At 37.0% G+C, this 23742-nt stretch overlaps 1 protein-coding gene across 8 annotated transcripts in view; it reads right to left on the bottom strand.

The window, feature by feature from the left end:
• Positions 1 to 6605: 6605 nt before the first annotated feature.
• dlgap2a (discs, large (Drosophila) homolog-associated protein 2a) overlaps positions 6606 to 23742 on the bottom strand; it is a 729001-nt gene continuing 711864 nt past the window's right edge. For all 8 annotated transcript variants that reach the window (XM_043678985.1, XM_043678996.1, XM_043679043.1 and 5 more), the window contains 4 exons: positions 21817 to 22232; positions 15551 to 15642; positions 11433 to 11585; positions 6606 to 8565 (listed from right to left, as the gene is read on the bottom strand). In XM_043678985.1, the coding sequence (XP_043534920.1) occupies positions 8347 to 8565; positions 11433 to 11585; positions 15551 to 15642; positions 21817 to 22232 (880 nt within the window). In that variant the 3' untranslated portion in view covers positions 6606 to 8346. The remainder of the gene's footprint in view (positions 8566 to 11432; positions 11586 to 15550; positions 15643 to 21816; positions 22233 to 23742) is intronic.

Genomic DNA, 23742 nt, shown 5'->3' with positions numbered 1-23742 from the left:
TTACGAAGCGTGCTCCAGTTTGTGACTCTGATAGTAAAACAATGGTGATATATTTCTAAGTTAGGATGGTTTGTAGCTTGGACAGGAACTTGCAGGTGGTGGTGCTTTCATATATTCACTACCTTTGTCCTTCTAGGTGGTAAAATTTGTAGGTTTAGAAGGTAATGTCATACATGTATAAAAATTAGGTGCTAATGTAGTCTATTCACCCTCACAAGCCTGTTTTATCATTCAATAATATTATAGCTTGAACACTACTCCCCTTCTACACCTATATCCTTCTACACCTATACCCTTTGAATTCCAAGTTAATCAACAAACTATCTACACTTTTCTTAAAAATACTCAATAACCCTGTTTCCAACACTCTTCAAGGTGAAAGTTCTAAAGATTCATGCATTTTTGAGAAAAAATGATTTCCTGACCTCCAGCTTAAATAGGTGGCCCCTTATTTTTAAACAGAGTGTCCTTGTTCTCGTCTCTCCTACATATACTTTGTGCTGATGGTAGAAGGAGTGAATGTTTAAGGATGTAAATAAGGTGCTAATCAAATACTTTGTGCTGGATCGTATCGATGCTTGAGTATTGTTGGAGTTGCATTTATTCAGACAGCATGGAGTATTCCATCACACTCCTGACTTGTGGGTGAACAGATTGTGAGGTGAGATGATTTACTCGTGGAATTCCCTGTCTTTGACACTATGCATATATAGCTGGTCAAGTTCAATTTATTGGTCAGCATTGAGCTAAGGTTGTCGATGTTGGAGGATTTATAAATGGTATTACTGTGGAATATATAGGGGAAATACTTAGATTTTCTCAGGAAATAGTCATTTCCTAGCACTTGGGTGACATGAATGTTACCAAATTTGCATGCTGACAAGGTCTTGCTGCATAGAATTGGAGCTGTTTCAGTATCTGAGAGTCATGAATGGTACATCCACTTGGCATTTCTGGCTGGGGATGGGTGCAAATGCTTCAGCCTTATAGTTTGTGCTGATGAGCTCGGCAACATTCCTCTAAGCTGCACGGTTGATTGTGAACAGCTGCAGTGATGTTCTGCACATGGTGCTTGGCTTCAGCATGCCGATCATGGCATTGAATTCCAGTTCTGGGGGTCACAGCCATGCATGTGCTTCAGAGACCTATGCAGCTGGTAACAAATTTAATGCTGGTGCTGAGTACCACAGTTATGGAGGGCAGGGATATATATGTACACTCCTCCTGTTAATTATTTAATTGTCTACTGCCATTCAAGACTTGATGAATCTACATTGTATCTTCAAGATTGACACCTTTTTTTGGTATGCCTGGTGCTACTTGGGCATGCCCTCCAGCATTCTTCATTAAAACAGGGTTGATCCCCTGGCTCGGTGTTAATGATAGAGTGGGGAATAAGCCAGGTCATGGTGTTATAGATTGTAATTGAATAAAGTTTTGGTGCTGATTGCCCATAAGACTCATGGATGCCCAGTCTGAATAATTGTTCATTAACATTTGCAAATTCACTATTGTCTGAAAGAAGACGTTCCTTCTCATCTCTGTCTTAGATGTGTGACCCATTATTCTGAGATTATGCCCTCTGGTCTTAGACTCACCAACAAGAGAAAACAACCTGTATATATATCTAAACTGTCCTTAATGGATCATATAAATTTAAATAAAATCACCTCTCATTCATCTAAACTCCAATGAATACAAGTCTAACATACACAAAGCATTATCTTGCACAAACACCGCTCTACCATGTTTATCAGGCCAGAAGTCAAATCTGGGGCTCTGTTTAATCTCTATGGTATAGTTCCACACTGTACAGTATATCTCCCAAAAGAAATATCCTTAGCAACCTTCGAGTTTGTGCATCGTTCAGAGTTAAAATATTTACCAACATAATGGCAAGGAAAGAGCTAGTATGTGGCATGTGGGGCGGGGTGGGGGGGGGGGGGTGAAGAGGGGGTGCCTAATTGCAGTTCTAGGTCAGCAGCTTGGGCACTTAACCAGAGGCCACCAATCAGGATTGGAGAGATGGGTCTAGAAATCAGACAAATGAGGTAAAAGGCTGAAAAGGTAAACTTGGCTGAATGGATCTTATGCATGAGCCCCAAATATTAATTGTTTGAATGGCTATTAATTCATTGCTATCTTTGTCCCTACAAGATTTTATTTTGACCACTTGTGTCTATGTTTTTTGTTGTTATTTTAATGGCTAGTTTCTCAGAACTCGTTTCAAGAATGAGCATCAATCACTAGAGTGCTTTTTTATCCCACTAGCTGGACTACAATGAGCAAAGTAATTTTAGCAAATTATGTTAGATATGATAAATGCTAGAGCATTCAGCAAGTCAAGAAACATCAATGGAGAAAGAAACACTGATAATGTTCTTGATGATAAGGTAAAGTCATCATAGACTTATTAGTCAGCTCCCTCTTTAGAGAGAGATGACTGGGGTGGTTTAATCTGAGGTTCACCATGCCTAAGGCGAGAGGATATGTTGAGAAACCTCAGCCAGTGCAGGAATTAAACTGACACTGTTGGCATCACTCAACATCATATACTGGCCATCCAGCCAGCTGAGCTAACCAACCCCCTCCTTGATCATCTCCCATAAGGGAGGTTAGTCTTTTCATGACCGTGCAGGTGAAGAAGCTGCTCCACATTCACATTCCTAGAAAATTGGAGGTGGGGGGGACCAAATTTCTAAATGTCAAGAAAAGAGATGATGATTAACATATATATGTAGGGATTCTTAAGTGCAGTTGTGAACCCAATTTCAAATTAACCAAGGTTCAGGAAACTCAGCAGAGAAGGACAGGTGGGAGGTTCAAAGTAAGTGGCTCTTTCTTCCAAGTCAGCAAGGAGGTGTAGGAATGCTCCCTTTGGACCCTCAGAAAAGAAGCCTTTTACCTCATTTGTCTAATTTTTAGACCCATCTCTCCAATCCTGATTGGTGGCCTCTGGTTAAGTGCCCAAGCTGCTGACCTGGAACTGCAATTAGGCACCCCCCCCCATCATGCCACATACTATAACTGCTGTCCAGTCTCTACTGACCAGCTGATTATGGTACAAGTCCCCAAAACTCATCAACTGGAATCTGAGCTACCAGGTGTCCCTAGGATTATGAGCAATTAGCTTAGCTTCTTCATACTGACACAATAGAGACCCAGACCAATTTCCAGGGCCTGCAGTGTTCAAGTTTGTTGAGAAACATCTTCCATCACTTTACAAAAGGAGATTTGAGCAAGTATCAATGCCACAACATGTTATAAAAGTGAATAGTGATGTGATGTAGCAATACCTTTCTGCTGCACGGTAGATGGAATCACAATATTCTGCTTGTGATCCTTACAGGCAACAAAAAGTTGAATGCTTTCTTTAAAAATTGAAAATGAACCCAATAATCCAGGAGTGAAGACCACAAGGAGACCCAGCCTTAGCAGGGAAGGAGCCATAATTATTTCATATTTATGTTTTTAATGATATTCTTAAAAATATTTTTAGGGTATGAAGTACAAAGCTTGGAAACATGGTTCAGGCAGGTTCAATAGACTTATTCAAGAATGTATTGGATGATTATCTTGAATGAAAAACTGTGCAATGATACGGGGGAAAAGCAGGAGAAAGCATTAAGTACTCGTTGAAAAGCTTGTTGAAAAGCTGGTGCAGGCATGATAGACCGAATGGCCTTAGTCTATGTCATAACCGATCTGAGATCCTTTGATATATTAAAGAATAGTAATACTACAACACACAAGGCCACCATTTTCAAACAACTCATAAGTTTATCAAACATTCAGCTCATATTTCACTGGAAGGAAGTATGTCAGGACTGGATTTCTTTAAAGTTTCCTTTACAGAGTCATCAGTTTTAAAATATCATTTCTTCTGTAGATATGGGAAATGAACATATTGGAGGAGGGCAGTGTTCCTTCTGTACAATCAGAAGCAAAATCAGTTCACTTCAGGGTTCAGTTCTGTCACTGGTATAACATGGCTTTTCCAGTGGACAAAAGCATCAGAAACTTCCCCCCAAACAAAGGTTTTAAGTGCAGATGTATTTACAATTGGTGAATGGGTATCAGCATTACACAGTGTGTGGGAATTCTGTCAAAAAGAGCAATGGAATGACACAGTCTTAAACATATACTGTGATCATTAACTACAGAGTTAAGCAATCATCAACAGAAAAAGTAGTGCAAATAAAATGATGTCAATCATGTTCTTCTCCCAAAAAACAAATTACAAAATTGCAAAAGAAAGCATCAGCAAGTACCAAGGAACCACTTTCAGCAAAATAGCTCACTATACATTCAATATTAGTATCTGTATCTTGCATGCTGATAGGTAGTGCATATCAAAAGGAACAGGAAAGCAAAAGAGATAGAATTATGGACAATCATTTGTTGTTCTAGAAGAACATTGCTGTGCAAACAAAAATACAGTAATTGGCACTCAACTCTGTTTTTCTGCAGATGTGATTATTTTTCAGTTTGTTTAGTAAGCAGTATTTTTAGTTAAATGATTGTATTCCTCATTATGGCTGAAATATTTGTAATATCAAATTGTAAATATTTGTGAAGAATTGCAGTTCTCCCCAGTTTGCCACAATGTATATGCTACTGTCATGGATATGGGTGCACAATTTACTGGATGCCTTATCCCATGGCAATAACCTGTTCATTTAATTCCTCACTCTTCAGCTCAAAATGTTTTCGTGTTGGAAATGTGCTCTGCTAAAGACACAGGAAGAACTAAGTGAAAGTTTTGAACATACTCTCTCCTTAATCAGTAAGATTTATGGATTAAGAAATATAAATCAAAAGAACAGTAATGTTAGAATCAATTCAGGGTAGAAAGGGAAATAAGAAATGGGAAAGATTTCATGGAGAAAGACAAGAAAAGCAAAATCAATCCATTAAAAACTGAGTTAACAAACATCTCCAACAATAATTTGTTACCTGTAGAAATGAGAATATACTTCTAAATTGCTCTCTATTTGGGCTGTAAAGGCTGTGAGACTTTGCAGGGTCATAAATCGTCTCATTAAAAGGGTACCATTAAATACCATTCAGATGATAAGCAGGAAGCTTAATTGTTAACTAATGTGCAAATACAAGCAATTTCTTGAAACCCATTGAGAGATTGGTGAGCTACGATTTACATGAGGTTCATGGAGCAGTAATACAAATTGTCTAGCAACTTGTGGCAATTCACAATGCATGGGCTATCTTTACCTTTCTAAAATTTATTAGATGATTTACATATTAATAATGAAATGTGCATTAAATTCAGCATATTGCCATCAAATTCTGATCCATGGCATCTTTTCTATTGGCTAGAACAAACTGAATATCTGTTCTACTTGGTGATACCATTTTCTTTCTTCACCTGCCAACATGCTCCATCCCTGCCACAAAATGCACCCCCAAAGAAAACTTCAACACACTTATGAGTAAATATTATGTTCAATTTATAAAGCATGTTTAGTTAAAATGACAGCATGGATCGACATTAAATGCAACTAATGTTGCTTCATTTAACGTGCAATTAAAGTTAATGGTACTTAATAGAACATTCAGACTTCTTTGCATTAGTTTACGATTTGCTATCAAATACAAGCTCAGTCTGTAATGAGAAGTATACATGTACAAAAGAGCGTTGCTATTTACTAGGCCTAATAGAGAAATGTGGAGAGTCTAAAAAAAACAAATATTGCCTTTTGTTCAGTTGCCCTGACGTTACCATTACCACCAATGATATACATGGTATATTGCACTTAGAATAGGTGTTTTAACCTAACAGTAAAGGTAACGTTTTACCAACAAGAACAAAATCAATACCTTTATGTAGGATCCAACACTGATTGGCATTTGGGTGATTATAACAAAAAGCATCAAAGCTACAATTCTGTCTTGTTAAGATATCTGTAAATTGATATGTTTTGCTTTATACTTGATCTATTTACTAAATCTGTGTATAAAAAGGTAATCCTTGCCACTTGTAAGTTAAATGTTTGCCGAGCATGTGTCAATTTGATGCACTTGTATTGAATAGCAGGAAAGAGGGAAGGAACACAGTAATATCTTTGAATTTGGGAAAGTCAGTAATAATTGCTGATAGATTTCATATTTTAAAGTTATGCAAAAGAGATGAATGACTATTTCTAAATGAGGCTGAGATAATCTCAAGTACCAACCACTTGAAAACAAGTTCAGTACTTTCCACATTATATAAACAACGCCAAATTATTCACCAAGCTCAGTGAACTCTTTAATATTGATTGTAGAAAGCACAAAAAGCTAAAATGTGTTTTTTTTAAACAATACTACTTTTACTCAAAGGCTTGGTGAAACAGAATTTAAAGTGAATTATTCTAAACGAACAGTGTTTAGAGACTAGGGCTAAGGATACTAAGCTTTAACATCTTTTTTCTACAGAGCTGAATGAACAAGAGATTTATTCTAAACATTTGTCAGATAATTTTTTAAAAATTTTGTTTCACATTCTCTAAGTAAATATCATTTGGCAAATAACTCTTCTTAATTTTAGGTCATATTTATTTGCAACAAAATAAATATCTTGGAGGTTTTTTTTTGCAAATTTAGGGGCTGTACATTCATTCATGTTTTTGCTTCCAAATTTAGTTTAAGGCTGTTTGGTAACAATATGAATCATACATGAGGTGCAAGTGTATGTTGTGGTATTGTCAGGCATCCTACGAGAGTGGGCGCTATGCTCAGAATTGAATTTGTAAAGGCCGGTTTAAGTGGACAAATTTAGTGCTTCCACAAGTATCACTGGATTTAAACAGCCATTTTTCCTTCACAGTAACCAAAAAAAATTTAAAAAAAGATAAATACTCTTAGGTAAAACAAACTCTGCCCACATCCAAACAGCTTGACTAAAATCTGAGCACCTACAATCAAGTAATCTCTTGTTGGTTGCATTGACATAACACACACATTGTCCAGGAGCAATCAGACCAACCACATACTAAAATTTCAAGGTAATCCATAAAAAAAACCCAAAACAAATCAATAAATAATAGTTAATATACACACTATAAGCTTGTATTATTTATAAACATTTTTAGTTGTAGCTAGCATATTTAGTACACCTTTTTCCATAAATGAAAATAAAAACAGAAATAGCGTGCCAATTCAAAAAGAGTTAACACAATATGCATAAATAAAGAGTGCCCACAAAAGAGCATCATGAATATTAGATGGAGGGGATATTGGAGTGATTACTATCAGGAGATTACTGCTGAATTTCCTTTGTTGAAAGCTCTAACTATCAGTATCTGGCTATAGTAAGGCAAGCGTTCATGGGGAAGTTACATTCAGTCTCTCTCTTTCAGATCCATCCTTTGCGTTGGCACGATTGTAATGGCACACATTTAAAATGAGGCTGATCACTATTGCACATATTTGCCACCCATGCAAGGTGAGCACTCACACCCCCACACCCATTATACTTAAAAGATACATAACATTTCAGCACACTTGCAGAGAAGGCAAGAAAATAATTTTTTTTTTCCCTGTTTCAAGTCTTCAAACATTTGGCAAATACATCAGAAACTGAGGGGTTTCAGTCCCTCAGCAGATGAAATTATTTTATGTTCCAATAGATTCTGCAGAGTTATGCTGCAAGAGTTATTTTAGAGAAATTATTCTTACCTTTTTACCTACACTTCCCCCAAATCATACTGGAATTCAGTCCCTGAATAGTTTTAAGAGGGGAACAGTTCTGCTGAGCACAGGGCATAGCGTCTTTCTGTTCCCTTATTAGGAGCTTGGTTAAACATTATAACGTTTATAATGTTAAGAGATAAGAAATTATGTTGGCACATTATTCATTCTTCCTATTTTCTTTTGTTGAAACCCCAGGAACTTCTGGTTTCACGAGTTCGCACCTACTATGCTCTCCAGAGAAATTGGCTTTTTAACTTTTTTGCCATTCCTTCAAACCCATTGAGCAAACCAATTCATAGAAAATAGTGTGTTAGCTGAATTTACAATCTTTCTCGAGAAGACCTCCACTTTAGTAGTTTCTCAGAGAGCTTGATCAGTAAGTGAAAAAAATTAGTGTGACCTCCTTGGATTGATTCCTCTTACAGAATATCGGAATTCTTGCAATGAGTTGAAAAACCCAGAATTATAATCATTCCACTGTGATGTATGGCACAATGAACACAACAGCAAGAAATATACACAGTGGAGGCTGGGACAAGAATTACCACGGAAATCCCAACACTAATTCCACCGGGCTTGGTTTGTGAAATGTACATGACAAATATTGAGAGCCGATGGTAAATGGAAAAAAGGACACTAGGCAAGAGATTGTCTTTAGAGCCTGGTTTGTGCCTCAGGGATGTAAATCTCAATGCTATCTGCACGCTCAGCAGTTGAATTCTGTCGAAAGGAAGCTGCTCGCTTTGCAGCCATCAGCCGTTTCCTTGCCTCCTGCCGTTGCCTGTCTGGAAGGTCCAGGGACTTTTCTCGCACAATTGGGATTTTTCCTTTAGGTGGCTTCTTTGGTACTGGCGGCGGAACCTTCTTTTCCTCCTAAGAAATTATGAAACAATAATCATCAATATCAAATAGATACAAATACTAGAATAAAATGACAGCCACTTTTTTTTCTTTAATTGTGCCACACCTAACCAACTCCATGTTATCTTGTGTGCTTAATACTGCTCTTTGAATATGAGGCATACAGAGCATTTAGGCTAATCTGCTTCATAGTCAATCCTATAAGTTGTGTTATTTTGAGGAGCAAACTTCATATTGGAGGCATGAATCTCAGAGGTAAGCTGTGCCCAGAAATGACAAGTCTGATTTACCTGGTCTCACTTGGACATAAAGTAAATGCATCTCAATTTATTGTTCTTAACAAGTAGGGAACAATTTGATTTAAAATTACAGCCCTAAAATGGGAAAAAAACTAAGTGTTCTCATCTGAAACATTTGAAATATGGAACTAATGTCTGCTGACCAATAGTTTAATGTTTGAAGAGCAAATGCCAGAGCTTAAAAATGTGTTGCTGGAAAAGTGCAGCGGATCAGGCACCATCAAAGAAGGAGAATCGACGTTTTGGGTATAAGGCCTTCTTCAGGAATCCTGAAGAAGGGCTTATGTCCAAAACGTCGATTCTCCTTCTCCTTCTCCTTTCATGCTGCCTGAACTGCTGCGCTTTTCCAGCAACACATTTTTAAGCTCTGATCCCCAGCACCTGCAGTCCTCACTTTCTCCTAGAGCAAATGCCAGGTATATTCATATACATTGCAAACCTACGATCCCTAATTCCAAGGAAAACAAGGCAACAGTTCCATAGGAATACCATATCCTCCAAGGTCCCATCTAATCCACACACTGCCCTGGCATGGACACTAATTAGAGAAAGTGAGGACTGCAGATGCTGGAGATCAGAGTCGAGAGTGTGGTGCTGGAAAAGCACAGCAGGTCAGGCAGCATCCGAGGAGCAGGAGAATCGATGTTTCAGGCATAAGCCCCTCATCAGTATTCCTGGAATCAGTATCAGGAGTACTGATGAACAGCTTATACCCAAAACCTCAGTTGTCCTGCTCCTCGGATGCTGCCTAACCTGCTGTGGTTTTCAGCACCACACTCTTAAATGGATACTAATTGTCAAATCTTCATTGCTGGACAGTCAAAAATTTGTACATCCCCATTTAACAGTGCGCTGGAAAATACTTATACCTTATGGACTATAGTAGTTCAAACCTGCAACTCATCACTTTTTTGGAGGGCATCAAAGTGCAGTTAAACAAATTCTTGCCTTGCTTCTGACACCAATATCCTATGACCCTCCAAGACACACAAGTTCCAGACAATGACTAAGGCTAAGATGAGATGGACAAACCATCTTGAGAGCACATCTCATTCAGTTCTCAACATCTGAGTTTCACTGTGGATCAGAAATTAAATTGCACAAGTTGCAAAAACAGCTTGGCTCCTAAAACTGAATATTTTGTGGTGAGTGACTTCTCCCAAACATCTCAAAGCTATCTCGACCATTTACAAAGCACAATCAATAATGTGATGGTATTCTTTCCAATTGCCCAGGCAAATATCTATGAATGCTGAAAAATCACAATACCACCCAGGACAAAGCAATCTGCTGGGTTGGCACTTCATCAACTAGATTAAACATCTACTATTTGAATACCATGACTATAGTATGAACCATATACAATATGCACTGCAGATACTTCCAAACACACAAACCCTACCAACTAGGTAGTGTCTGTTTAATTGCTGTCTCAGTTCAACTGCTACTGAAAACATCATCCACACTATTGCCACCTGCACACTTTACTACCTAAATGTTCTTTTGGTCAATATCCTATCTTACCAACCCTACAAATTATTGACAATAATCTAATTACCATCAAATCGTACTCACTTATTATCCAGTGCTCACTGAACTATAATGGCTCCTGTCCTGGCAATCTCTACATTTTTTAATGCATTGATAAGATAGGAACCTACATATTTCCAAGCTGAATTTTGTCATTTATAAGGGATTTAACAAGCTATGATCTTCTAACTGGAAACTTGCTGTAGCCTAGTGAGAAACTTACTGTGCCACTCAGTAGATGCATAAAAGTGATTTGTTTTCCAGCCTACTCCAACCTTCCCCTTTGACAGTTTTTTTTAGTAATTCAGGACCTGCCCTCTGGGCAGCCAGTGTAGTCTCAGCATGAGCAACAGCAAATGTCTAATGAAGAAATCTTTGGAGGTTTCACTGCCTGAAAATGGGAGTCATTGGCTACTGTCTCCCCAGTGAGGGAGGGGTTAGCCCTCTGATCAGGTGGAGCTGCCTGCCTAGCTCGTCTTGGCACAACAAGAAAATTCTTATGTGTGAGAGGGTGCCTCAAAACAGAGGTGACCTCTCGCTCCCCTTTCAGTCACAGCAGCAGCCACCCTAACCTTGCAGGTGATGCTGCAGGCCTTCCTATTTAATCAGAACTATGGACAGCATTATGAATTGGGGATGGGCGGAGTAGAGTCCTCTTTATTGACCATTGCTGGGATGACAATCCTCTTGTCTTTAGTAAGTGAGGTACTCTCTTGTTAGTGAACAGTAACAGAATTTGTCAAGTTCAACTATACACGGAGGACAGTAAGAGAGAATATGTTATGTGAAGCCTTACAGAGCCAGATTCTACTTCCATGAGATTTGCCATCACTTTGACATGACCCCTTTTGCACATGTTTAGTAATTATATCCAGAGTAAAGGCAGGACTTCCCTTACTTGACAATGTTAGCTCTGCTGGTTCTGGATCTGTATTTGATCCTTACATCAAGACTTACTTGAGGTGAGCTGTGCCTTTTTGGGGAAAGTAATATTAGTTGAATATTAACTTTGTTGGCAATGTTTTATTATACCACAGCATCTTACTCTACCTGTTTTTCAAATGGCTCAATAGGTTTCCAATCATTTGCCTTCAGCTGGTGCAGTTCATCAAACTTCATGCTGACATCCTCAATGGAAAGCTGCAGGAGGTCCCAAAAACCTGCCAGATCCTGGGAGGTAGGTCTTGGCATTGCACTGGGATCCTATCAGGTACAAAAGTAATAGATTAACAATTCATTCCAGATACATTTTTAAAAACAAAATCATGTGCAAAATTGCTGAAAAACAGATTTTGCATTTTACATATATCTAAATACTTTCACTGTTCATCTCATTGCATATTCATGAAGCACAATTCTTTGCACATGAGCCACAAATTGGAAACCTTTCTGGCTTGTTACAAATAAGAAAGAAAAATAATGTTGTGTAATCAAAATGGACATAGTAAAGATTTTAACTCATTAACTTGAGAAGGTATCTTTTCTTCCAAGTTAAGTTGTCCTTTCATCTACACAATAAATGAAATAGTTTTCATCCATGAGAGCTCGACAGTTTTGACTTTGAAATATCAATTCCTTGACGTCATTATCACGGAGAACCAAAACATTATAATATCATTTTCATCTCTGTAAAGCCAACTGTTTCATGAGGTAGCTTAATACTTAAACAGAAATGCAGTAAAATAATCTTCAGTGTTTTAAACTGGTTTTTATGCCAAACAATTATCTTTGTTTTAGAGTTTGACCTCCTGAAGAAAAATGATGACACTTTAAATTAAACTTTAAATAATTTTATATGGCACCGTTTTGCTGAACTCTTAATGAACTTTTAATGAACTCTTAATATCTTGTTATAACCTTGACTTTTTGTGGTGCTTCAAAATATGAAGGACGGAGGGAGAATGAGAATTGGACTTTTGCAATGAGGTGGTATGTTTCTCTGATATTAAGTTTGTAATAATTGTAAGATAATGTACAAGAAATCAAATTACTAAAGCAGAATGTTGTTGAATATCAGCTGATGGTGTTAAATATAAAGTTCAGTGACCCTGACATTCCTCAAAGAATCCCTCCAGTGCAAAAAGGCCATTTGGCCCATCAAGTTTGCAGTGACTCTCCAAAAATAATCCCACCCAGGCCCACCCCATAACTCCAAATGGGGTTTTTACCATGGCTACCCCCACAACCTTGGACAATATGGGACAATTTAGCACGGACAATCCACCTAACCTGCACATCTTTGGACTACAGGAGCAAGCCCGCACAGGCATAGGGAGAAGGTGCAAACTCCACAGACAGTTGCTCAAAGCTGGAATCAAACCCAAATCCCTGGTGGTGTGAGATTGCAATGTTAACCACTGTGTCACCTTATCATACCTGATTTCTATTTTGACTTGAGTGAAACTGGAAGAACCTAATATGCAGAAACATGACTTAAACATAACTACATTCACTTTTAGACATATTTATCTTTAAAAGATAGTTGTCGAAAGCTGAGGCACAACTGAGCGTTAAAGCATATTCTTCAATGGTCAGCAATAAATTGGATAATAATAATAAACAATAAAGAAATCTTAACTGCAGCAAGGCACACTAAAGTGTATTGCTGAAGACTATGTTCCGGAATATTGTTTCCATATGAAAATCACAAAGGTTCTCCATAGTGAAGAACTTCCAATTATTATAAGTTGAAATTCAGAATCACCTGTTGCAGTTCTTGTAAACAAGAGAATATCATATAACCCTTACATATTTGTACAAAAGGGCCTCTTGTGGTGCTGTGGTAGCGTTGTTATCTCCGAGCCAAAGATGTGTCACATGTTTGAACAAGTTGATTAGAAATATCTATATTTATATAAGAACCAAATTCTTGACTTTTCAGTTGATCACTTTGGGAATTCAGTTGGGAAGTGTGACCTCTAGATAACTGACTTTACCATTTTGTTTTCTACAAATATATAAACAAAGGCAAAAATCTAAGAGGTCATCTCAGCTAGCCATACTCGCTAACAATTGCAGGATGCTTCAACTTGGAAGAACAAATGTCTGAATTGGGAAATCATTTTCATCAATTTAATACTCACCTTTATTTGTGGGCATTTGCTTTAATACATAACATGTATAATTGCCCAAGTTGCTCTGACAGTCTCAGAATAATTGGTCAGTGATTCACAAACCACCCAACCTACTGTGTGTTTGATGAAAAATAAAACAGACCCTACTTTTTATGTGTTTGATAGAATGTAATCTCTCATAGCAGCAAATTATCTGTTGTTTGCTGTTGGATATTAAAAGTCCTACAAATTAAATTAATAGAAATATACTGCAATTTCATGATTTATTAGATTAGATTAAATTAGATTACTTACCGTGTGGAAACAGGCCCTTTAATCACTGACATGGTCAATGCAAAGTGATCATTACAAATACACAACATCGAATACATACATTCAATTTAAGAAGTGTTAGTTTTCTCGTTGGTGGACATATCTTTCTTGCCCTTCGAATATGAAGGGCATTTTATCTCAATTAAAATTTTACTTTCTGAGTGACTAAACTCGCTTCCTGGATTTTAATGTATAGGCAAATTGTGCATTTATATTAATTAGTTCTATCCATTAATTTTTTTCTTTATTTCCCATAAGACAAATTATACTAATATATGCAATGAGTTAAACCAGTACAGATTAAAAAGTGTCCAAATGAGATGAAAGAATATCTGCAATATAAAACACAGTATTCTGCAAAGTATTTGGGATTTGAAATAGGAGTTTACATCCCTGTTCTGTATATGCAGACAACTTGATACCTGTTTCATGAGTGTGCCCTGGCTGCCTGTGCAGGACCCTATTCCAATATGGCTGGCAAAGCACTGGCACTGTGGAATTCATGTACACTCACTACCCACTGTTTCGGCACCAATGGATAACTTAAGTATCTGTGCATTTCCTGTTAACTTCCTCAATTCTGAAACCTGAGGTCCACATTTATTATGGAAATAGCCATATGGAAATGTTCAACATTATTTAGGTATCATATAATCTCATCTTCCCTCAGTGAGTGGTTTCTTGCCTTTGTCTAATGGGGTAGGTGTGAAATGTTTACATGTCCTGTTGCCTATTTGGGTGCAAATATAGGAATTTATACAAGATGCAGAAAATAAGGAAAGGAATGTATAACTTTAAAATTGGCACTAACTATCATCCGATTGTCCATATTAATTATGCTCTGCCTCTACTCTTCAGGTAATTATCTTCTGCAGCTTCTCATCAATTTATAGTTACATTCAGGTATAGTGAAGCAAAAATTGAATTGGAAACAACACACCAGCAAGCTATTTGTGGAGTTGCAATCTTATACATATTTTTAGTTGTGTTTGAAGATCAGGATGACTTCACATTATAAGCCAGGCACTCATTTTTTTTGGGAAGTAAACAGTAGGTAGTCAACTTTTGATGGAAATAAAAGCTCAAAGTCAAGTAAACATCACAAATTTGGTCTTCTGGAATGCTGTGGTACCTGCTTGTCCTGCCTTTGTGAAAATATTCTAATGAAAATTCTTGTACTTTTTTGTATCCACATTAATTTTATGGTTGTGAGATTATTTGTAAAATGGCATCTTACGTAAATGGTCCACTTGTGTTTATGATGACAATAAGAATTGGTGCTGGCTGCACACAAAAACAAGCACAGAGTAATGATATTGATCTAAGATGTAAGACTCAATCCATTTGTATTAAATAAACAATGATTGTGTTCATTAGTGAACTATTTGGTATTGTCATGTGCACAACTGAAATTTCTGGAATTGATTGTTAAATGTTGTATCTGGAATTGTTCAATTTCCAGAATAAAAATAAATATCATTAAGATACATGCATCATGACGTCAACATAACATCTAGAGACAAGAGGCAGTTCTGTATATTTCATACATAGAGCTTTCTAATGCAGTGAACCAGTTTTGGTTAGGGTGGTAAATCTGGTGATATATATATACATGAATATAATAATCATATCTTGGCTTGTGATGAAGAAATTCAGACTACATAGAACCAACCACTGCAAATTATCTGACCTTTAATATGAGAGCAGTGATATATACAGATTTTGCCAGTGTAGACAGAATTGTAAACTTTTACAAGTGGAAAACACAGGAAAGGCACCTACCAGATTCTGTTGGCAAAGCCAGTAAAACTGTTGGAATTTCTGAGACATAAGAAGCTGAGCACTGCCCACTGCACTCCGAATTTTCCCTAAAGCTGAGGATAAAATAAATTACAGCATATTAAAGTTACTGAACTCCCTTTCTTATGTACATAAATTATTTTTCCTTAGAGTATGAGATGGTGAGGAGATTTTTCAGTTCTGTCAGAGAATCACCAGAATTCCATAGTTCATATTGTAATCATACTGTACTGCTTAAAAAAAAGACATGTTGTGAGCTACTGACCACACTTGATCAACCCATGCTTGGAAAACTCAGAAGAGAGTGCTTACCTTACTCAACAATCCCAGGTGTGCCAAGAATTACACTGACAACTAATTTAAGAGCATCAGTTGGGCAATGTGGCTCACTGGTGCTTGCGGGAAGGTACATTTGTTCATATGCAGGCCTAGGCATCTGAAGGAAAAAGGAATGTGTCTGGACAATGTACCTTTTCAATTAAACAAAAGCTAAAATGATGGGGAACAACTGTCCATGGCAATTCTTGACCGATCAGAAACAACTTGCCTCTTTTTAAAATTTAAACGATTGCTTTGAGGGACTTGTTCCCTAGTGCATTCTCCATGGCAACACCTCAACCAACAGCCTGTTCATTATGTGTACGGGTTGTTGGTGAGAGACTGTTTCTTTCAGCACTTCCCAAATTCTGTACTGTCAACAAATGTTATAACATACGGATATTAGTTGGACTAAAATCACATTCCTGTGCCGAGAATGAGTATCTTATATCATCTTTTGAGAAAATGAACCCTTCACTGACAATAACAAATTGATTGAACTCATTTTAGTTTCTTGATACTGATCTTTGTAAATCCCTGTTATATATTCTCTTTGTAGCTAATCCCAGGTACGGTTTTGGTTAAATTAATTCCTTTACATAGCTAAGAATTGGACAACAATCAGCTAAGTGAAAACACTTTTTAAAAATTATAGTGAACATATCTAGTATCTGTACCACAACTCTTGTTGGAAATCATTTTTAAAAAAAATCTATCATATCTTACACATTGTTTAAGGACAAAATAATAATAAATGTTATTTGAAAAGTAAACATTACAAACTGTAGATATGCCTTCAAGAGCTGTATTTATTTATTTCCAATCCCTGTGGTTCTTTGTAGATAATATGCCAAGCAACATTTCTGCTGTAAACAGCTGCAAGGATTTCTTAATCGCAGACTAATCAGGTTCAATTACTCGCACAGATACACAGAGCATTCAGATTCAAATTACACATTTCTGTTACAATATTTTCTTCCACAAGTTATTTTTGAACAAAATACACAAGATGAAACAACCTAAATTAAGGGGTACTGTTAATTCATTCAAGTAATCTAGTTATTGCTAACATCTTTGAAATCAATCACATTGAAAATGATTTTTCAGTGAATGTTTAACATACTGATCTCTTAATGTCATTTGGCATTGCATATTTACGGTTTCATAGAAACCTTGCTTTAAATAGAAGGGATATAGTCCACTTTTTGTTATTTTTAAATTGTATATTCTAACACTGACCATTGACCTATACTGTTAGAATTTAGAAGAATCAAATGTTGCAGGAGAGAAAGAGACCATTTGGGAAATCAGGTCTGTGTTGGTAAATGTCACTTGAGCCACAAAGCTTAATACAAATCTCTCTTTCTGCCAATATCTATTAATAAATATAATCATTTCAAGCATCTATAAAATTGAAATTTCAAGGGCTTTATAAGCACTGCAATGTAATAGCTTGCATTAGACAATTCAACATTCTCTTGGTCTTGATGGATCATAAGTATTTATTTCTGCTATTTGTTTATAATGGTGGTCAGTCACTGAAGATGTTCACAGTAGGCTACCATTGTACTGTTGATATTGAGGGCTGACAGTAATGTAGAGGTAATGTCACTACACTGGTCATTCAGAGGTTTAGGCAATACTCTAGGGACACAGGTTCAAATCCCACCATTGCAGGTTGGGAATTTGGATTCAATGAATAAAAGTCTGGAATTAAAAGCGAGCCTCAGTGATTAGTATAAAGACTCGAGTGTTTCATTAATGTCCATTAAGAAAGGAAATCTGTAACACTTGTCTGGTCATACAACTTCACAGCAACTGCAATGTGGGTCACTCTTAACTGGCCTCTGAATTGGGGATTCACCCCAAGAGAACAATTAGGGTATGGGCAACAAATGCTGACCTTGCCAGCAACACCTACACTCACAAAATAGTAAAAGAAAATCAAAGTTTATTACATACAAAATAAAACAAAATCATTTTATATCATATTAGAATAATTTGAAAAATACTATTACAAATATCTGAAATAAAGTTTCAAGCCTTTAACCTTACTGGTACTCAAACCTCAACAAAACGTCACCCTGTTTCCACTTTAAAGTTTTTTGTTCGGTGGGCATGAATTCCATGATCTTTACCTGACAAATGTTTATTTATTTGTTGTTATTTCTTTAATCAACACCTCTTCCTCAGACTATTGAACAAATTATTAACACAGCTCACTTATTTCGTAACATGGTTTACTTAACTGCTGCTTTCATAGCCTAGTATTTCTGAAGGCTTTCTTTTACACACTTTAGGCCACTCAGAACTTCTTACCTGACCCTGCCTATTGTGGAACCTGCTAAACTGCACTGCTGTTGGAACAGCCTTTTCTCTCTGAGTGATCTGCTTTTGTCATCTGAAATAAAAACCTGCCCATTTAATGGTCTTCTGGAAGATTCTGGCTTTCTGAAAGGACCTGTGTTTATCTCTGTCTATCTGTGCAACTCTATGACACTTTGTGGCTAGGCAACAGCTCTTTTTCTTTTCTCTCTTCTCCCTTTCTTTCCTAAAGCACTGGTCTGTGCATTTCAAGGATTATTTTAGAAAACATTAAAATAAATGCATGTGATCAAATTTCCTGACAACCCTTATCATTCACAAAACTATTCCAAACTATTAGTATGAATCCCTTGTAAAACACACATGTAAATAATAAATCAAACTTAAAGCCATAGATATTTCTGTCCACTTTAGAACCTATATTTCAAAATAACAATCATCACAGATACAATATTGTATGAAGGAGTTTGTATAGCATACATTTTCTGTAGTTTAATGTATTAGCAGCCTACGCAGCAACATTTAGTTGATGTTGATTACATCCTATTACCAAAAAAAATCTTAAATTTCTTCCATTTTCCTGTGTCTCCCTGACTGATGGAAACATTCTAATATTACTTAACATATCCTAATCTTTGTTTGCCTTTAAGTAAGATTGCTGATTCAGTACGAGTGAGAACCTTAACATGCTAAGTGTCTCTTTATAACAGAATACACCCACCCAGGGTCAGTGTTAATCCACATTCCCAATTGTTAGGATATTTCTTTTTCTCTGAGCTATCTTTACTCAAATCAAGGAGACCATTCCTTTGTACAGCAGCAACCTAGTGACTGAGAAAGCACTTGACAAAAAGAAAGCCTCTTTGCCACCATGAATATTTTTCTAGCCAGTAGTTTTGAAAAAGTATCATATTTTACTGTTCTCACTAACACTGCCTTGTGATCTATACAGACTCTCAATATGGTGACCAACCCTTTATCATGCTTGAGCTTAGTGGAAAGATGTTTAGTTTGAACTACTGCAAAATATTTCTACTAAGGAAAGGACCCAATTACTTGTTTAGAAGTTAAACACGGACCAGTGAAAATAATTGAAAAATAAAATGGATGAGGTGCAGTTAAATGCATAACAATGAGGATGAAAAGTAATTTGTCATAGAATCACACAGCATGGAAACAGCACCTTCAGACCAACCAGTCCATGCTGAACATAATCACAAACTAAACTAGTCCCATCTGCCTGTTCCTGGCCCATATTCCTCCAAAACCTTCTGTTCATGTATCCATCTAAATGTCTTTTAAATTGACTAATTATACCCAATTCCACCACGTCCTCAGGAAGTTCATTCCACATGTGAACCACCCTCTGTAAATAATCTGCTCCTCATGTCTTTTTAAAATCTCTCTCCTCTCACCTTAAAAATGTGCCCCTGAGTCTTGAAATCCCCCAACCTAGAGAAAGGACAACTATCATTAACTCTATCTGTACCCTTTATTATTTTATAAACTACTATAATGTAGTGACAAAAGTCTCAGCCTATCCAGTTAAAAATCACACAACACCAGGTTATAGTCCAACAGGTTTAATTGGAAGCACACTAGCTTTCGGAACGCTGCTCCTTCATCAGGTGGTTGTGAAGGAGCAGCGCTCTGAAAGCTAGTATGCTACCAATTAAACTTGTGGGACTATAACCTGGTGTTGTGTGATTTCTGGTGTTGTGTGATTTTTAACTTTGTACACCCCAGTCCAACACCGGCATCTCCAAATCAGCCTGTCCAGCTTCCTTTATAATTCAAACCTTCCATACCCGGCAACATCCTGGTAAACCTCTTCTGAACTCTCTCCAGTTTAATAATATCCTTCCTGTAAGTGGACACCAAGAACTGGACACAGTATTTCAGACGATGCCCCACCAATGTCCTGTAAAACCTGAACAAGACTTCCCAACTCCGATACTCAAAGAACTGAGCAATGAAGGCAAGCATGCTAAATGCCTTTTTCACTACCCTGTCTATATGTATATGAACTCCTAGGTCCCTCTTTTCTATAACATTTTTCAAGACCTTACTATTAATTGTAAAAGCTGTAGTCTTGTTTATTGTACCAAAATGCAATACTTCACATTTATCCAGATTGAATTTAATCTGCCATATTTCAGCCCACTGATTGATTTATCAAGATCACTTTGCAACTTTAGAAAACCTTCTTCATGACAATGTCATCAATTTTTGTGTCATCCACAAACTTGCTAACCATGCCTTCTACATTCACATCCAAATAATTTATATTAATGACAAACAAAACAGGACACAGAACTGATCCCTGTGGAACACTGCTGGTGACAGGTCTCCAGTCCAAAAAGCAACTCTCCATCATCACTCTCTGTCTCCTGCTGTTAAGCCAATTATGTATCCAATTGACAAGCTCACCCTGAAATCCATGTGACCTAATTTTACTAATTCATCTACCATGCAGAACCTTGTCAAAGGCTTTACCAAAGTCCAAGTAAACAATATCTACAGGTCTGCCCTCATCAATCTTTTTTGGTAACTTTCTCAAAAAATTCAATCAAGTTAATGAGACATGATTTTCCTAGAACAAAACCATGCTGATTACCCCTAATCAATTTTTGTCTCTCTTTTGTTCTCTTGTATCTTTTATAATCATCTCCAACAATCCATCTACAATGGACTCACAGGTCCATAATTCCCCAATTTCTCCTTACAACCTTTCTTAAACAAAGTTACAACATTAGCCACCTTCCAGTCATCAGGCACCTCACCCATTGTTATAGACGATGCACATAATTCTGCAAGGGGTCTCGCTATCTCCTCCCTTACTTCCCACAACACTCTAGGATTTGTTTGTGAAAAGAAAGGCACATTAAGAATGAGAATGGATGGAATAGACAGCAATCAAAATAGAGAAAAATATTGTGAATGCCAAGGATTGAAGAAGCAACTAGAAGTTGACAATGAAGGAATAACAGAAGTTTCAAAAGTATTTCCTTTTTGTGCTTATAGAAGTGGTAGTAAGTAATAGCTGAAGAGTAAATTAAACAGACACTATATTAGTGATAAAATACAAAAATTAAATATATTAAACAAGTTGCAGCATTGACAACTAAGGTAGAAAAGTCACTAGATTCAGATAGGATAAATTTCAGAACACAATATTGCAGGAGATAGCTGAGACACTAACCAGCATTCTCCAGGAATCATTTGAAATAAGAATTGTGCCATAGGATCAGATGGTGGTAAAAGTTAGTTACACCTAGTTTGTGGGTGAATGTTTAGAGTCTGTAGCACTAGACAAAATTAGTGAACTCTTGGAATGATTTCGATTAGTCCAGAATCACAAAATGAAACATGTGATTAATTACTGAATTTTTGATGATCTCACAATGCATAAATTAAGAGATTATGGTGACATTTAGAAATGTTGAAATTCTTAAACAGTATCATCTCTAATTTTCTCTTTTATCTTCTCTTGACCATCCTCTTGCGCTCAAACTTCAGAGTACCTAACTTCATTTCCAGACTCAACCTGAGGCAAATTCCATGTAAATTACACAGTTTCTTGAGAAAAAAACTGCCATTCTTACTTTCTTCTGATAGGTCATTCTCCTCTGCTTCTCGCTCCATCTGCTTACACCATCCTTCCATCCTCTTGGTTTCTGCATGCAGCAGTTTCATGAACCATTGACCATCTCTTCGACAAGGGGACATTCGGCCAGTTTCCACTGGTTGATGGGTAGATTCCAGCCATGGATCCGGTGGTGGAAAATTAGATGTGTCAATGGGTGTTCGATAATCTTCTCTGTAGCCCAGTGGACCCTGGGTGCGCACAGTTCTGAGTGCAGTGTATTGGGTAGGGGTGCTGGGCTCAGAGTGACGCTGGAATGAGGAACCAAACTGAAGTGCCTTGTCCTCAGTGGCCACTGGACTAGGAAATCCTTCTAGTTCAAGATCAGCCTGTACACTAGCTGTCACACTGTTTGAACGCTTAAATCGCCCACGCCTGCAAAACACAATGAATATGTTAGTTATGAGATAAATTGAGAAAGTTGGACATTTTTATGTTGGTGCCAGATATAGCATATCATCCAAACTGCTTATTTGAAAATCTTACTTGTTACATTAGAATTCTGCACCCTTTTAACAATTCATTCAAATTATCAACTTCATTCATACAATTATTATTTATGCTTTGGTAAGGATCCATAGCACTAGGTTTTCAAACAAAAACCAACAGTGCTTGAGAAACTCAGCAGATCCGGCAGCATTTTGTGGAATGATTCTGTAGAACAGTGATTAAATCTGTTTCTCTCCTTATAGATATTGCCAGACTCATTGAGTGTTTACAACATTTACTGTTTTTATTTTAGATTTCCAGCATCTGGTGTATTTTGCTTTTACTGGATTTTTAAAAGCCAATGGGTTCAGGATCTTATACGGATGGTTTGAAGATCACAGCCTTGGAATTCCTCTCCGAATCTCGATGGCTCCAGAACAACTTGAAATGTTCACATGTTTGACAGAAGCACAGCAATGGGAAACACCCTGATACACACTTGATGGATAATTCAGTTCCTTAAGGATTGTGCTAAGGGATGTCTATGGAGAAGATTGCCTTCTTAATATTTATTTTAGAGAACTCAAATTCACAGGTGCACATCAATGTGCATAGTTGGGTTCATTCAGATGGCAAGGGAAAGTTAATTGGACCTTGTGGAAGATTGAATTTTGGTGAGCCAATGGCACTGCACTCAGCACTGTAACATTCCTGTGTTTCCATACCCACTGTATTCTATGCGTTACGTCCTGCCCTTCTGAGAAACTGCCTGCTCCATGTATGGGAAAGACAAAAGCAGTCTCAAACATGACTGCTGCCAATCTTTCGCATTAGCAACAGGGCAGGCAACTCCTACCTCCTGGAGATGGTCAATGACACTAATTGGGCACCAGCCTCACCACCTGTCCATTTCTACATTAAAAAATTGCTACACAGTAATCTTACAGCAATATATTTGCAATATAGCACAGGATCAGGCCTTGTAATTAATACAGGTGCTGGGTTCAGAATTAAATTTGAGAAGCCAGCTCAATGTTATGCAACTCATGAGATAAAATCATATCCTTTAGATTTGTAGTATTTCAAAAATTGTGCTTAAAATATTCAATATAAAAAAGCCCATTCACGTGCAAAACACAAATAATTGATTTGCCTTTTGAATGAGAAATTAACATTCCATTTTGAAAGCCTGAAAGAGTTTCTTAATCCTCAAGTAGTTAAAAATGTCCTAAGTGTCAGGTTTCATTGTCATTTTGAGGAATATCTAGCATTACAAATTTACTGCATTTATTTTATTTCCCATGTTGTCAACATGGGTATGATCTAGTTTTCGTTTATCATTCAGAATTGCTTTAGTGCCACTGGCTGCTAAACAGAGAAACTGTAATTCGTCACATAAATAATTCAGGTGCTGCTGCTTTGAAACAAGAAAGCTGGTTTCCATTTCATTCCCTCT

This window comes from Chiloscyllium plagiosum, chromosome 3, assembly GCF_004010195.1.
Source record: "Chiloscyllium plagiosum isolate BGI_BamShark_2017 chromosome 3, ASM401019v2, whole genome shotgun sequence".
NCBI classification, from domain to species: domain Eukaryota; kingdom Metazoa; phylum Chordata; class Chondrichthyes; order Orectolobiformes; family Hemiscylliidae; genus Chiloscyllium; species Chiloscyllium plagiosum.
The sequence above is the reverse complement of the archived record's forward strand: the minus strand, read 5'-3'. Positions and strand labels throughout refer to the sequence as shown.